Source organism: Mustela nivalis, assembly GCF_964662115.1.
Source record: "Mustela nivalis genome assembly, chromosome: 9".
Classification (NCBI taxonomy): Eukaryota; Metazoa; Chordata; class Mammalia; order Carnivora; family Mustelidae; genus Mustela; species Mustela nivalis.
The window spans coordinates 93,643,513-93,658,973 of record NC_139028.1 but is presented as its reverse complement, the minus strand read 5'-3'; the positions used below and the strand labels follow the sequence as shown (position 1 = coordinate 93,658,973).

Here is a 15,461-nt window from a genome sequence, read left to right as displayed (position 1 = left end):
ACAGGTGGGGCTTCTCTGGGTGCAGAAAGCATCCCAACGTGAAATCTGATCTTTCCGGAATACCCACCTGATGATCTGGACTTTTAGGTGCAAGTTCCCAGTTTAGAAACACTGGCAGCTCATCTGTGTTTTTGCTGTCCTTGAGCAGGACAGAGGAGACCTGCCAGACTACAGTCGGTGGGGCTGGGAGCCCTCCACCCTTCCCGCAGGTGGGCTGGATGGCGGGAGAGCTAATGGCAGGTACAGTTAGAGCCCCTCCCAGTCCGGAGGCAGCTCAAGGTTGCCTACACACTGGGTTAGCAGTTCTCTTTCATCATGGAAATGGCCCAATCAAGATGCCTGGTGATAGAAGGAAGGCCACACAGAGCTGGCTTTTTAAAACATATTATTTTTCTCATATAATGCCCTCTCCCCAGGCTTTCAAACCACTCCTGCTCCTGTTCCATGACCATCATGTTACAAAGGGAAGGGTAAAACAAGCAACAACAAAACACCCCAACTGGAGGCCATGAGAAGCCACACTGCCCACAGGCCCCGCAGGGAGCTGTGGCCACTGTGGGCCACTGCACAGGCGTGACCTCCTCTATATTCACCTGGTGCCCCAGGTTGTGTCTGGGAACCTGTGAACGCGACCTTGCTTGGAAACACGGTCTTGGCGAACGGAACCTAGTTAAGAAGAGGTGATAATGGATTAAAGTGGACCTAATCCAGTGATACGTGTCTTTTTAGGATGAGGGGAATCTCTACACAGAGACGGACGTCTAGGGAAAGGGGCCCATGAAGGCAGAGGCAGAAATCTGCAGGGTCGCACCCACAAGCTAAAGAAGTCAAGGAACGCCAGCAATGACGGAAGGGCCCTGGCCTGCAGAGTTTTTGGAGAGAGCATGGCACCTTGGCACCTTGACTTTGGACGTCCAACTTCCAGACCCATGAGAGAATGCCTCTGTGGCTGGAGGCCATCCATCCAGCTTGCAGTGTTCTGTTACCACAAGCCTAGCAAACAGATACACTAGGAGGGTTTCAGAGCACTGTGTGTTTCCCCATGTGGTGTAAAACATCGCCAGCATCTTCAAACAGGGCCCTCTGAGAAAAGTTAGCATCAGGTCAAATTCATGTTAGGTCAAGCAGCGCTCAACGGGCCAGAAAGGTCTGCGTGCAGCTGTCGGTGACCACCTGGGAATTTAGGCTGTGATCCCAACACCTGGACTGAAAGGCTTGCCTCACCTGGGTGCAGGACACAGGGGGCATGCCCGGGGAGGGGGGGCAGGAAGAGGACCAGGAAGACTGTGGCTTGTACAAGTTCTAGGCCAAAAACCTTGCAGGCCGCTGTAGGGCACAGTGTGGGTTTCAGGCCAGTGTGGCGAAGGGCGGCGGGCGGGGGGGTGGTGGTGGGGGGGAGATTGGACACTAAAGAAGGCTGTTTGGGCAATGAAGCAAAATGCCATCATCAAAATCCACTTAGACGCTTAATTGTGCGGGGCTGCAGCAGAGCTGGGAGCAAGTGGATGCGGCCACTCTGCGGGCGGGGGCCAACAGCAGGTCCATTAACCAGAGGTCCCCAACCGCGAGCAGGACAGCTCCCTCGAAAATTCCCTCCCTGCAGCCCCGAGAACTGCCAGGCTCCTCTCAGACCCTCAGATGTTTGTTTCTATCCCTTCTGCACTGGCTGCGGTGTGCAGCTGGCTCCCTGGGGCTCTCAGCGAAAGAGAATTTTGTAAGAGCTCACGACTGTGTTCTTTTGGCTCTATGAAGCGAAAAGAAGATAACTGACCCAGCAAAAGAAGGTGTTGCCATGGCTTAGGTTCTCCAGGGGAGAGCAGGAAGAGCGGGGGTGGAGGAGAAGGGAACGTGAGGTTCTAGAAGAAGGGAGCCAGGGGCGGGCTGGGCCAGTAATGCGCAGCATTGCACGGGCCAGGAATGGCACAACGGGCTTGGATTTCAGCAAGAATGCCACAGGGCTTACTGAGGGAATAATGTCGGTAGGCATCTACTGAATGTTTACCCCGTGCCAGGCACCCAGCTCCAAGCCTCGAACACAGCCTCGAACGGTGCCCTGTGGTCAGTAGAGCCGATCTTCACCCTTGCTAGACCAGCAAACAGTGCCTATTGTTCAAGGTCAGCTCCTTTCTTACTGGCTCATGGTCTAGACACGGCACCTACTGGTTTTGACATCACCCCTGGCGTGGGGACCATCCTTACCTCCCTTTGACAGATGAGGAACTAGGTACAGAGTCAGGTAAGACGGTGCCCAGGGCCTTGAAGGTCATACATGGAGGCTGGCCCAAGGACCCTGTTCCCAACTGTGGGATTTCCGGTCTCACATTTGAGATGAAAACTGTTCAGTGAAGAGGGCGGGGAGGTGGGGGGGCAGGGAGGGGGCACGCCCGGAATTACCCAAGCTGTTTTAAAACAAGTATTTGAACAAACAAAAAGACGGAGTTCAAAAAGGGGTGTCGTAAACACACAGAGAGGTCATCCCTCCCACGCAGGGATGCCACAGAGGAAGAGCGAGCTTTTGCTCTCAAGTGTTTAATGGATGGAGCGTTAAACCGCAGCATACTCTCTAGACTCTTGTTGTAAGTTCCAGCTCAGTTTTGTGAAGCTCGATGTCTTCAGAAGGCTTTTGAAATTCAGCCCTTAACCACGGCGAGCCAGATCCTAGATCTGGAGGAAAAGGGACGTCGCCACATGAGCAGGAGAGGAGGGCAGGGCTCCTGGGGAGGCACAGCGGCCCGGCGGGAAGGGGGTAATAAAGGGCCCGTGACAGCCCGGATGGATTTAAGTGCCCCTGGGAAGTGGGCGCACCTGATTCCCGGGGCTGCCACCACACAGTGCCGTACCCTGAGCGGCTTTAAGGAACAGAAGTTTATTCTCTCACATTTCTGGAAAGAAGTCTGCCTTTGAGGTATCACCAGGGCTCCCTCCAAGACTCTGGTGGACGTCTTCCTGCCTCTCTTCAGCTTCTGGTGGCAGCGGCCAAAGTGGGCATTCCGTGGCGCACAGCTACATTGCCCTGATCTCTGCCTCCGCCATCAGCGGGCCTTCTTCCCTCATATTGTCACAGTGTCTTCTTATAAGGACACCCATGACGCTGGATTAAGGGTCCACGCTACTCCAGTATGTCCTCGTCTTACCTAATTCATCCTCAATGATCCCAATTCCAAATAAGGTCCCTTTCTGAGGTACTGGGGCTTAGGGGTTCAACATATATTTCGGGAGATGGAATTCAACCTGTAACAACAGTACGAGTCTTATTTTCAAATTATTACAGAAAAGAAAACGCAGAAGCAGGATGCCTGTGAATGTCACCTGGGACACAGCAGTGGGGCTGCTGTCACTCACCACGTAACAATTTTTTTTTTTTTAAGATTTTATTTATTTATTTGACAGACAGAGATCACAAGTAGGCAGAGAGGCAGGCAGAGAGAGAGAGAGAGTGGAGGAAGCAGGCTCTCCACGGAGCGGACAGCCTGATGCGGGGCTCGATCCCAGGACCCTGGGATCATGACCTGAGCTGAAGGCAGAGGCTTTAACCCACTGAGCCACCCAGGCGCCCCTACCATGTAACAATTTTTTAAAAAAGATTTTATTTCCTTGGGTGTCTGGGTGGCTCAGTGGATTAAGCTGCTGCCTTCAGCTCAAGTCATGATCTCAGGGTCCTGGGATCGAGCCCCACATTGGTCTCTCTGCTCAGCAGGGAGCCTGGTTCCCCCCGCTCTCTGCCTGACTCTCTGCCTACTTGTGATCTCTCTCTCTCTCTCTCTCTGTCAAATAAATAAATAAATAAAACCTTTTAAAAAAGAAAAAAAAAAGATTATTTTATTTCCTTATTTGAGAAAGTGTGCAGCAGCATGAGCCAGGGTGGAGGAAGGGGGCAGTGGGAGAGGGACAAGCAGACTCCCCGCAGAGCAGGGAGCCCCAACACTGACCTCGGGGTGGGGGGCGGTGGAGTGTGGCTGGACTGGATTCTGGGATCCTGAGACCACAATCCAAGCCTAACTCAGCTGCTCAACCAACTGGGCCACACAGGCACCCCACCATGCAACAATCTTTTAAAAACTAAAGGGAGACATGTTGATGCCTTGGATGGGTTTTCTAGAGCTGTGGTGATAAAAGTGTTACAATTCGGTGCCCTCTACAATAGAAATGTATCATCGCACCGTCCCAGAGGCCAGAAGTCCAAAATGAAAGTGTCAGAAAGTGATGGGTTCCCTCTGAGGGGTGTGAGCAAGGTCCACACCAGACCTCTCTCTTTAGCATTAAATGGCCACCTTCTCTCTGTGTCTTCATAGTCTTTCTTCTGCTGTATCTCTGCATCCAAAACCCCCCTTTCCGTAAGGTCACAAATTTCCACTCCCTGGTCTTCTGGGGGAATTCTGGATGTGAGCCAAGTACTAGTGCCTTGGTGGAACAGGTGAATTACTACGGACATTTTATATGGACAACACCTCTGACTCTCAGTTTTGTCCCCTCATCTCCGCCTGCCCTGTAGCACCCAGCTTACATGAAAACATTACATGTGGCGCCACCTAGAGGTAGAAGGTGAGAACGACGATAAAAAGGAAAGGAAGACTTTCTGCCCACCCCCCTCTCATTTCCTCCCCCTTCATCTTTCTTGTACATTCCTTATTCCAAACTTGACCTCTGAAGCCTCTCATGGATTTCAGCCATCACACCACAGCAATGAAAAGTCATGTTCAAGGAATGGCTGGAGACAGTAAAAGCAAGGAAAATTCAAGTTCCATTTTTGTCTCTGGACTTGGAGAGCCATTAAAATCTTCCCATCAAGATCCTTGAATTCATTCCCATCTCCTCTCCACCCCCACCAACACGTGCACACGTGCATATATGCATGCACATATACTCAGCCTGAGATTTGAAAGTCTATGCATGCCTGATCAAAGACACCAATCAATTTCCTTTTTCAGATAAGACCAGGTTGTGACACAGAACTCAAACCTCAAGACCTCTCCCCCATGTGGTCAGGACACAGAGTGATAGCAGCTAAAATCCGACGCCACACTGGAAGGAGATCTTAAGGCTCATGACTCTGGGTCACGTTTGAGTTTCGGAAATCTGGACGGCTGCTTTATTATGACAGCGCGTGTCAGTAATGATACTACCGTCTCTTCTTACAGAGACACACAGCATTAACGGCCATTTCAGAAATCATTTACAGAGAAGAACATCATCAACGTTTCTCAACATTTTTTTCAAAAGCAGGTTAGCAGTAGAGGAATCTGATTCGGCACAGAGATCCAGGTAGAGAAAGCCTGTGGTCTCTGACGGATGCAGGTGATGGGCACTTAATCTCTGGGACAAAAGGCCAGCTCTAGCAATCTCTTTGTGGCTCAGGTCCCCCATCCAGAAATAACGACAGTCCTCTCCTCATAAGGCTTGTGACAACCAAATGAGCTAATACAGCGCAAAGTGCCTGGGACAGAGCAACCCAGAGGAAGCTCTCAAAATATCTGATTTCGTGAGGCTTCCACATTTTTCTAAACTATCTCTACTCCTTTTACTACTAAAAAAAAAAAAAAAAAGTTTAGATAAAATGATCATTTTATCAACCAAAATCAGAAATTCCCTCAAACTAACGAGCCTCTTAAAACCCTAAGGAGGAGGTTCTCCAGATTCATAAGGAGGAAAATTTAATGACACAACCCGAGTGGAAATTTATTCTAGTCCATTAATAGATAAATCGCAAAGACAGAAACATGAGTAGTAAATAGGGCTATAGGAAAACATTTAACCTCTTTAGATTATAAAAAAAAAATTAAAATGTATAACTTTTCTATTAAATTAGCCAGAAAAAATATTTTTTAGAGGTATTACCCAAAGCTGCCAAGACGAAAATAAAACCGAATTCTCACACACTGCCAGTGAGGGAGCACACACGGGTACGAACCTTTAGCAAAACAAACAGGCACTGGTTTCAAGAACCAAAAAAGCTCCTGTCCTTTGACCCAGTAATTTCACTTCTGAGAACCTAGCCTCAGGAAATCTCTCAAAACGGGGAAAGTCATGTCTACCCTCACATTCACAACACTGAATGCTATTTCTAACTGCAGAAAGCTGGAAACAACATAAATGCCAAATCTTCATGTAGAGTCAGTACACTATATGACCCCACGTGAATGGACTATTTTTCTAAGCATGAAAACAGATAGAGAAATATGAAAAAATACATTAAAATGTTTAAAGGTCAAAATGCTGCCAGGGGAAAAGATCAAAATATAACACTGCATACCCACAGTGATTATAGCTGGGAAGAGCCCTGAATAAAAACTTCTTAAGATGCTGACAGTGGTTCCATTAGAGTTCAGACTCTAGGCGCGATGCTGCTGTTTTCTCCTCCCCGTTCTCCCAACTTTCACAGTAGGTGATTTTTATTATGTTCATCATAAAAAGAAAAGTTTCTTCCTGTCTCATGAAAATCCTTCCTCAGCTGTGGGCACAGAACAGCTTCTCCCCGCCTCATATCCCACCACGACACAGCTCTCCCGGCTCTTCCCTCACCCTTTGGAAAGGGCAAGAATTCTCCTTTTTTAAGTGTACTATCTTCAAAATGCCAAAGTTATTCCATAAGATACAGGAGGCAATCACCTCTCTGTGGCGAGGAAATCAGCCACCTTCACTCTCCTCCCCGTAAGTACCACACTGTTCCGAAGAATCGAAGAAAGGACAAAGAGGTCGCATTGGAATTCTCCAACAGCTGCTCTCAAAGGGACCTCGAAAAGATGGTGCAGCTGAGACCCTGAAGACCTCAGCGAGACCCAGCCTGGCTCGGGCGGAAACCATTGTGTAAGCTCCCTCACGGACCCCAAATGTTTAAACACCCACCATAGGGCAATGGTTAGGGTACACCACACCAATGTGACAGCACAGTAGGCGACCTCAAAAACAACAATCGTGAAGGCTACATATGGCCATCTGGCAAAGGGCCTCCAACGGGAAGCAGAAAAAGGCAGGTTACTCCATCACATGTCGTCATGACGACACCTGCGTCAAGCAGTTTGTACAGTCCGACCAGTAACGCTAACGTTTACATGCCGCTGCGATACCCAGCCACGGGGCTGTGTGCTCAACGTGCATTTAACCTTCCCAGAAAGGATTACCAGAGCCCTGTTATTCTCATTTTGGAGAGGACGACCCTGAGGGACATCAGGAGGCGAAGGCACCCTCGTTTAGTCCTCCCCAGGGCAAAGGTCTAGAACACCCTGGTAACTTCCTTAAGATCACCGAGCTGGGATCTGGCCAGGGGGGTGGGAGGGACCGAAGGGATTTGGACAGTCTGTCCCCAGGGTTCATCCCTCGACCCCTGGCCTGGGAAGAAATATGTAAGAAATTCAAAAGGCAAGTAGAATTTGTTTTAGAAAAGTGACCTCTTCCTTCCCTCCCTTACCTAAACCTTTTAATGTTCTGTTGTGATTTAAAGACAAAAGGAAAAAAAGAAAGGCAACAGAGGAGGGGTTCTTTAATGCGTGTGTTTCTGTGTACGGTTTTTTAAAATTATGTTTTAATCCAAACACTAAATAAGTACCAGTCAAGTCTTTATTACGCCTGGGGGTTAAGGGTAGGAAATGAGGAGGAAAAAAAGACTGAGAACAGCCAAGGCAAGCGTGTTCCAAACCAAACCGAACAGTGCCAGGCTGCTGCCTGTCCCATCTTTTTTTTTTTTTTTTTTTAATATTCTCTTTCCATCACCTTTTCCAGTTTGTGCATGAATTCCGAAATCATGGAACTGGACTGACACAAGACACAGAACGTCACACAGTACCCTAACCACACAGCTGCTATTGACAGAGCCGGGAATAAAACTCAAGTCGCAGGTCCGAACCCAGCATGCTTTCACAAACGGACCCTGTGCTTCACGTTCCGGCTCGGCTACAGAAAATCAGCATTTGCGAGAGCTCACAGAACCTATTCCAAAAATGCTCCTTCCACAGGGGCGCCTGGGTGGCTCAGTGGTTAAGCCGCTGCCTTCGGCTCAGGTCATGATCTCAGGGTCCTGGGATCGAGTCCTGCATGGGGCTCTCGGCTCGGCAGGGAGCCTGCTTCCTCCTCTCTCTCTCTGCCTGCCTCTCTGCCTACTTGTGATTTCTCTCTGTCAAATAAATAAATAAAATCTTTAAAAAAAAAAAATGCTCCTTCCACATCTTCGTGGAGTATTTAATAATGCTCAAAACTGGACGGACTGCAGAGTTCACGCACACAACTCAAATTACACCCGTCACGTTGCTAGCAACTTTGGAGACCTGGACACAGAGAAAGCTGAAACAGACATTAATACTTTTTAAAAAATTCTGCAAAAGTAAAAATGCAGGGGCACCTGGGTGGCTCAGTGGGTTAAAGCCTCTGCCTTCGGCTCAGGTCATGATCCCAGGGTGCTGGGATCGAGCCCCGCATCGGGCTCTCTACTCAGCGGGGAGCCTGCTTCCTCCTCTCTCTCTGCCTACCTCTCTGCCTACTTGTGATCTCTCTGTCCAATAAATAAATAAAAAATCTTTAAAAAAAAAAAAAAGTAAAAATGCATTATGTATACTGGTCTGTTTGGGAAAAAGTCACAGGCAATAAAATGAATGCTGCCCCCCGACCACACACAAAAAATATTCCTAATCCACCAGCTCGCAAACCTTCTCTGAAGACTGAGGGGCAGGCAAGCAGGGATACTGGACCCCGAGATGGACACGGGGCCAGTCTCTGAATGGGCGACCTGCCCAAGGGAGCGCATCATGAGGGTTGGGCGGCTAGCTCCGGAGGTGGGTTCTGGCCCAGTTTCCCTTCCCGTGCGTCAACAGACTGGGCCTCAAATCCCAGGAACAGCTACGTGAAAGTTCAAATTATCATCTCCTCAGCCATTTCCTCAGCTGGCTTCCAGAAAGAGACCAGATTCAGAGCCAGAACACACAGTTCTCCTGTCAGTGAGGCCCTGCGGCTCGGTGCCTGAAGCCCACGGACGAGCAGGAGCCAGCGTCCAGCTGTGTGGTCCCGAGGCAGTGACCCAGGAGGGAACCCTGGGGCCCAGCACTCCTCAGGTTTCACTCCCGCCTACCAGGGTGCCAGGGCTGAGTTCACTGCACAGCACCGAGCTTTGGAGCAAGAGAGAACTCTGCTCTCCAGGGCGGAGAGCGTGATCACCCGACACCCCAGACGCCCTCACTCCCATCCAGCAGGTCCTTTCTTGCAGGTCACCGCGGACTCCAATCTCGTGCGTATTTTGAGGGCTCAGAATGGAAAAGACACTGAAGAAGGAGGCGGGGTGGGGAAGATAAGAAAGAACCCCCAGCTCCTGGGGGTGCCCGTCTGAAGAGGACTCCCCGCATCAGCAGGGAAAAGGCCAAGTAGTGGCAAATTACTGCCTAGTGGCTACCAGCTCCGTGCAGGCCACTTGGCCAGATGCCACCCCTGACTTACCCAGAAAGAACATCTCACAGGACGTGAAAGATGGTTACCAGCCCGGGCCTTGGGGTCAGGCAGCCCTGAGTCCAAATCCAGCTCTGCTCCTTACCAGTAGGGAGACCCTAAAGCTACCTCACCTCTGGGAGTCTCAGGGTCCTCATATGCAAAGCAAAAGCAAAGAGAGCGCCCCAGGGTGGGGTGAGGAGAGCCCAGTGGAGGGGTCCTCTGCTGTCCCACAGCCGCGGCTCCGTCCCCACCGGGACTTTGGGCTCCGCACCCACCGTGCTGCTCCCAGGCAGAGCTACAGAGTGGAGAGGGCTGGGCTGCCAGCCAGAGGCCCAAACCTAACTGCCTGCAGCATGTGGGGTGGGCAGGGTCTGAGCCGGATTAGGCCCTTGTCCCCGCAGCCCCTGGACCGTCCCCACCCCCACCCTGCAAAGGGTAGGCCACTCACGGCACTCCTTCTCGTCACTCTTGTCGAAGCAGTCGGGCAGCCCATCACACTGCCAGGCCCCGGGGATGCACCGCCCGTTGCCGCACATGAAGTTGCCCGGAATGTTGCACTCGTTGGTGAAGTTGTTCCCGGGGAGCAGCTGGCTCTCTGCAGGAGAGAGGAGACAGGAGATCAGATGGGCAGAGAAGGCACGGAGCTGCGTCCCCACCACGGAACAGAACCTTGTTCGAAGGGGGTCTCGTACGTGAGACTTCCAGTGGGCGACCTGACCTGACTTCCCTGGGCCTCAGTGTGCTCATCTGCACAATGGACTGATAATCCGCCCCACCCCACCCTGGAGACTGAGAACTAAATGGAAAAATAAGGGGAACGCCTGGAGTGGGTGCTCAGCACACAGTAGGTGCTCACTGACTAAAAAAGCTCGGTCATAAACCCAAACATTCTTCCCGGCCATCAGCTGTGGCTAAAAACAAAGGCTCCAAGTCACGAGTGAGCACTGGGCTCCCACTGCCTCCAACAGCAGGAAATGCAGGATCCTACCCCGCCTCGGACTCTAGGGCCCTTGAACCACCGAATATCTGAACCTGGGCCAGTCAGCAATAACACTGGGAGACCATTGCCCTTCAGCCCACCAACCCACCTGAGGTCACATGGGGAGAAAGGCCAAACAGAAACCTGAACTCAGGCCTTCTAACCCCCATGGGGGGCACCGAGGTCAATTGACTATTTGCCAAGAGTTCCAAGAACCAAGCCCCAATATTTCGATCCAGTCCACTGAGCACAGCCATCAACTGCCACAGCCCTGACCAGAAAGGGTCAAGTCTTAGGCTGTTAAGCAAAGAGGGACGGCCAAGGTCATGGGGGCGGGGTGCTGAATTCATCTACAAAGGACCCCAGGGCAGATTTTCAAGAAAGCCAGAATCTGATGCATCTCATGGGTTTGAGCCAGGGCCGTCCATGGCCTGGAGGTAAGAAGCCATCTGGAAGTGAAGCTGTCTTAGGGGAAAGGAGAGGAAAAAAGACCAGAACCTCCCCGGGCCCCTTCTGAATCTTCAATAAGCATTTACCAAACACTCATGATAAAAATAAGCTTTAGTAGTTCACTGGTGAATTGTAGAACAGCAGCTCTAAGTGAGGGGAGAGGGCCTCCCCCTACCCACATTGGAAGCCTGAACAACTCCCTGGCCCCTCCCCTCACTCCACCTCCCCCTACAGTGGGCCAGCCCCCCACCAAGCCCCGCATGCCCATCACAGTGCCACAGGCTTGCCTCCAGCTCGAGTGACCCCGCCATCCCCTCCCAGCATGCCGCCACAGTCTCCCAGGGTGGCTTCCCCGCTCCCCACAGCCCCACGTCCACCTCTGCAGCCAGGGGGACCTTTCTAAAGAGCAAATCAATCATGACACTTCCTCCCTTTGAAAAGCCACTGAATGGCTCCACCATGTTCTTAAGATAAAGTAAAAACTCAAGGTGTTAAGGAAAGGTTCCAGAAAAGAAGAGGCATTTGCAGTGGAGGTTGATAGAGAGATGAAACACAGGGCCCTTGAGGCTCAAAACAAAGAGGGTAGGAGGAAGGCTCAGCCCAGGGCACGGATGGGGACACAATAAACACCTCCCAGCTCTGACTGTTGGACAATGCAAACCTACTGTGTCGCCATTTCCCCCCACTCCACCACTGGGGCAGACGTGATGAATCACGGCACTCTGCCTGTCCCCTGAGCCCACACTCAACATCGGACTCCCGTTCAGGACTGAGTCCAAAACCCACAGCCAGCCCTGAGAAAAGCAGGAAACCAACTCACCACCTTCGGGCGAGAGCAATCCCAGGAGAGGGGCAACGGTAGGAGAGAAGCCTGGAGACACAGCCAGGGGCTGGGTCTCAGCCAGACACGGGGAACACCACCCAGAGCGCCCACCCATTCCAGCTGTTTCCTAACAGCCACTGTGGCCTTCAGCAGCAAGCTCCCAGGGAACGCGCTGGGGCTCCAGAATATATCTGTCGCTCTGTTGGGTTTGGAAATCACTTTCGCTTGCCTTGTAGAGCTGGCTTCTCGAAGGCAAGCCCCCTGGAAAAGTCACCACAACCGTGACATCTTGCTCTGATAAACAGATTTCCGGACCCAGAAAATTGGCCGGATTAGCTTCCAAAACACTTGCTCCAAGAGCCCACGGGCGGGCGGGACACGGACTTGACAAATCAGAAGGCGCGCAGCGGGCACTGACTATCCACCAGTGACACACAGGTGGTCCTGCCAGCCATGGGCTTGCGGGTATATAGGGGTAGGACTAGGGGTCCCCTAGGAGAAGGGTGGTCGGTGAAGGCCAACACAGAGCACATTCCAGGCGCTTCTAAGCAAGTCAGTTACGCATGCCCAGGGCATGGGGCCTTGTGCTAGAGGGAAGGGACCACATCACCGAACTCACAAGCATGAGGAGAAACTGAGGTCAAGAGACGTTAAACCCTGTCGGCTCTGAATTCACAATCTTCCTTAAACTCATCCAATGTGCTTTTTATTCGATGGGCACCAAGCCATCCCAACCTGTGTGTCTTCTCGTCCCCTTTAAACTGGTGGTTGTCAACGGGGGACAGTTCTGAGCCACTCCCCCAGCCTCCCTGACTCCGGGGGCCACGTGGGAGTATCTGGAGACGCTGCTGACTGTGGCCGCTCCTGAATGGAGGCCAGGCACGCAGCACACCGACGGTGCCCAAAGCTGCCCCTCAACAACACAGAATCACCGGACCTGAAACGTCTCTAGTGCCAAAGCCCAGAAATGCGTTAAGTCTGAGAAAACCGACCTCTGACTCTCTCTTCTCATGCCCTCCTGCATACTCCAGTCCAGCGAGATTCTGGGTTGCTGCCGATGGCTTCTCAGTGCCCCGACTGCTAAACCCAAGACTCGTGCCAGGGTGTCCACGACCTGCCCCGCCCACCTCTACAACCTCAGCTCCTCGGACATGACTGTCCTCCCTGCGCAAGGACCCCCCACACCGCCCCCTGCCGACCCCGATCCCGCCGGCTGCCTTTCACCTGCCCCCACTCGATATGAGGAAGTCCTGTCCCCTAGCACCTCAGGACGCCACTGCACCTGCGGACAGGGTCTTTAAGGAGGTGATTAAGGTAAAATGAGGTCATGAGGACAAGCCCTGATCCGTTATGACTGGTGTTCTTACAAAAAGAGGGAGACGCAGATGCGCACAGGGAGACCACAGGAGGAGGCAGAGAGAAGACGGCCGTCTGTAAGCCAAGGAGAAGCCCCGAAGAAACCGGCCCCACCCCAACCTTGGGCTCAGACCTGTGCAGAAATAGGTATGTGGTGTTTATGCCAGCCCCTCTGTGGTTCTCTACTGTGGCGGCCGGAGCAAACTCACGCATCTGGCTGATCCGGCTCGCCCTTCAGCCCTCGGCTCTCCATCACTTACAGCCGAGACCTCGTCATCGACACCCCGTCTAATGCGGGTCCCCCCCCCCCAGTTTTTCACTCTGACAGTGTCCTGTGTTGTCCTTTAGCCCATCTGTGCTTAATGCAGGGACACCCATTCATTCAGCGCAACCTTGGCCCACTAAGTCCCCAGCAGGTGTCTGCTGCCCTCAGAAGGAAACCAAGCGTTTGGTCATGATTCATCCCCACCCCTCACGCTCTTCCTCGCCAAGTTCCATCCACTCCCTTCCTCAGCCCCGAGAAAGGGCGTAGACTCTGGACATACGTAGTTAAAAATAAGGGACATGGGGGTGTCTGGACGTGTGCACGTAAATTACTACCCCGTCTGCTTTAAGAGAGGTAAGAAATTTTTTCAGCCCGACAGCGGGGCTTTCTAGTGGCTGAAATATTTATCCCATCTCAGTGTCGTGGGACACATTCAGCATCCAAAAAAGACAAGCATTAGCACGCAGTTGGCTAGCTGGGGGTTTCTCCTTGTCCCTTTTCTTTTTTTCATTAAGCTGAAAAATGAAAGAGTTGCCCATTTTCACTGCAGCACATCACTTCCTTAAAATAACTACACCATCTGCACCAAGAACGAGAAAAAATTCCAAGTCCTCCCCCAGCGGGCAACGGCAAACAGCCTGCTGCAGCAGCTTCTTCCAAATCTTCTGGCACCCACAAATTTCTATTCGATGAGGGGGCCAAGACTGGAGCAACTGCAAAATCTCAAGACAGCTGCTGCATCCACCCAAACTCCCCTTCTGGAACGTGTGCTGTTCGCGATGGTGACTTTTCCAGCTGAGAAATGGGACATCGATTCCACTTGCCTGGGGCCTCCACATCCACATGCTCCGCTCTCCCTCCGCTGATTCCCCACCTCCACCCCCGCTGCCGGGACGCTCCCGGTCATGACCAGAGCAGAACTGACATCTGCAAGCTATCGACAGGCCCTGCTTGCTGATTTCTGTCCAGTTGCCTTCATTTTTATCCTCTGTGTCCTGGCAGTCCGGTCTGCGGGCTCAAGGAACAACAAAGCAAGACACATACATACGGGCCGCCCTGCATGCTGTCTGTCAGCTCTCAGATACAGCTTCCCTGAAACCTCCCCAGAGAATGAACACACCTCTTCCCACTGCCCCGTGCCAAGAGCCCTAATGCTACGGGGCCACTGGAAACCAGCCTCTGTTTTCCTCTGTTGACTCCCCTCTTTGACAGGCATGGACGGTCCGGGTCCTGGCGACACGCAAAGCACCAAGGGAGCTGGTCTGCCGTGATTTGTTTGCAAACATGCTGGAAAATCCCCGCAGGTTCCCCGGACGCCACACTGCTCCACGTGGTGGCATCAAGTGTCGGAGGGAACCAGAGACATCTGTCCCAAGCACAACCCAGAGCCATTCAGCTCTCCTCAGACAAAGTGCTTCCCGCGGAGTTCTGCTACGGGCTGTCATCAGAAGGGAGCCGTCTGAGCCTAGAGGGAGACTATGCCTCTGGCTCCAAGTACCTACACACGGCCGGGTTTCTCGCTCTAACGCTGCACGCAGCTCTGCCCCGGGAGAACAGTCCAGTAGCTCCAAACTCTGTCTGCCCATCTGTTCAAGGAAGGTACAGGTCAGGGAAATTGGTGAGAAGGTATAAAATGCCTCAGGGGTTGAGCCAGGACGGCTAACCCCTGGCATTCACAGATTTCACATTTGCATGGATTCCATATTTACACGTAAAATGTATCCCATCTCCACTGACACTGAAGAGAGATGAGGTGTAATTTTGTAATGTTGCTGCAGGAACAACTGACGCATAGAGCAAGTCGCCCGAGCAGTGAGTGAGCCTAGCTGTCCGCCCAGCATCTGCACATCACACGGTCCTTGTTTGCTTGCTCTTCGTGGGAAATGCAAAACAGCAATCCCTAAGAGATGATCGATGCTTTGTTTCCTTCCTAAAATGAGTTTGCAAAGAAAGCCAATGGCTGGTACTGATGGGGCAAGCAAAGAGGAAAAGAAGAGGTCTGGGAAAAGGACAGCCCTTCACCAGGAAATAGCTTTCTAAATTATTTTTGTCCCATATTTATAGCCTCATTAAGGGCCTGAAGCTGTTACTTACATTTTTTAGTTACGCTTCATTGCATTTCATGAGGAAAATTATGTAGGAACGGCGTTCATGTCGTGGAGATTTGCAGAGCCTTCCAT

The 15,461-nt window shown here is 51.8% G+C and overlaps 1 protein-coding gene across 1 annotated transcript in view; it reads right to left on the bottom strand.

Moving 5' to 3' along the window:
• LDLRAD3 (low density lipoprotein receptor class A domain containing 3) overlaps positions 1–15,461 on the bottom strand; it is a 217,981-nt gene that overhangs the window by 142,145 nt on the left and 60,375 nt on the right. The window contains exon 2 of the mRNA XM_082748976.1: positions 9,857–10,003. Within this exon, the coding sequence (XP_082605102.1) occupies positions 9,857–10,003 (147 nt within the window). The remainder of the gene's footprint in view (positions 1–9,856; positions 10,004–15,461) is intronic.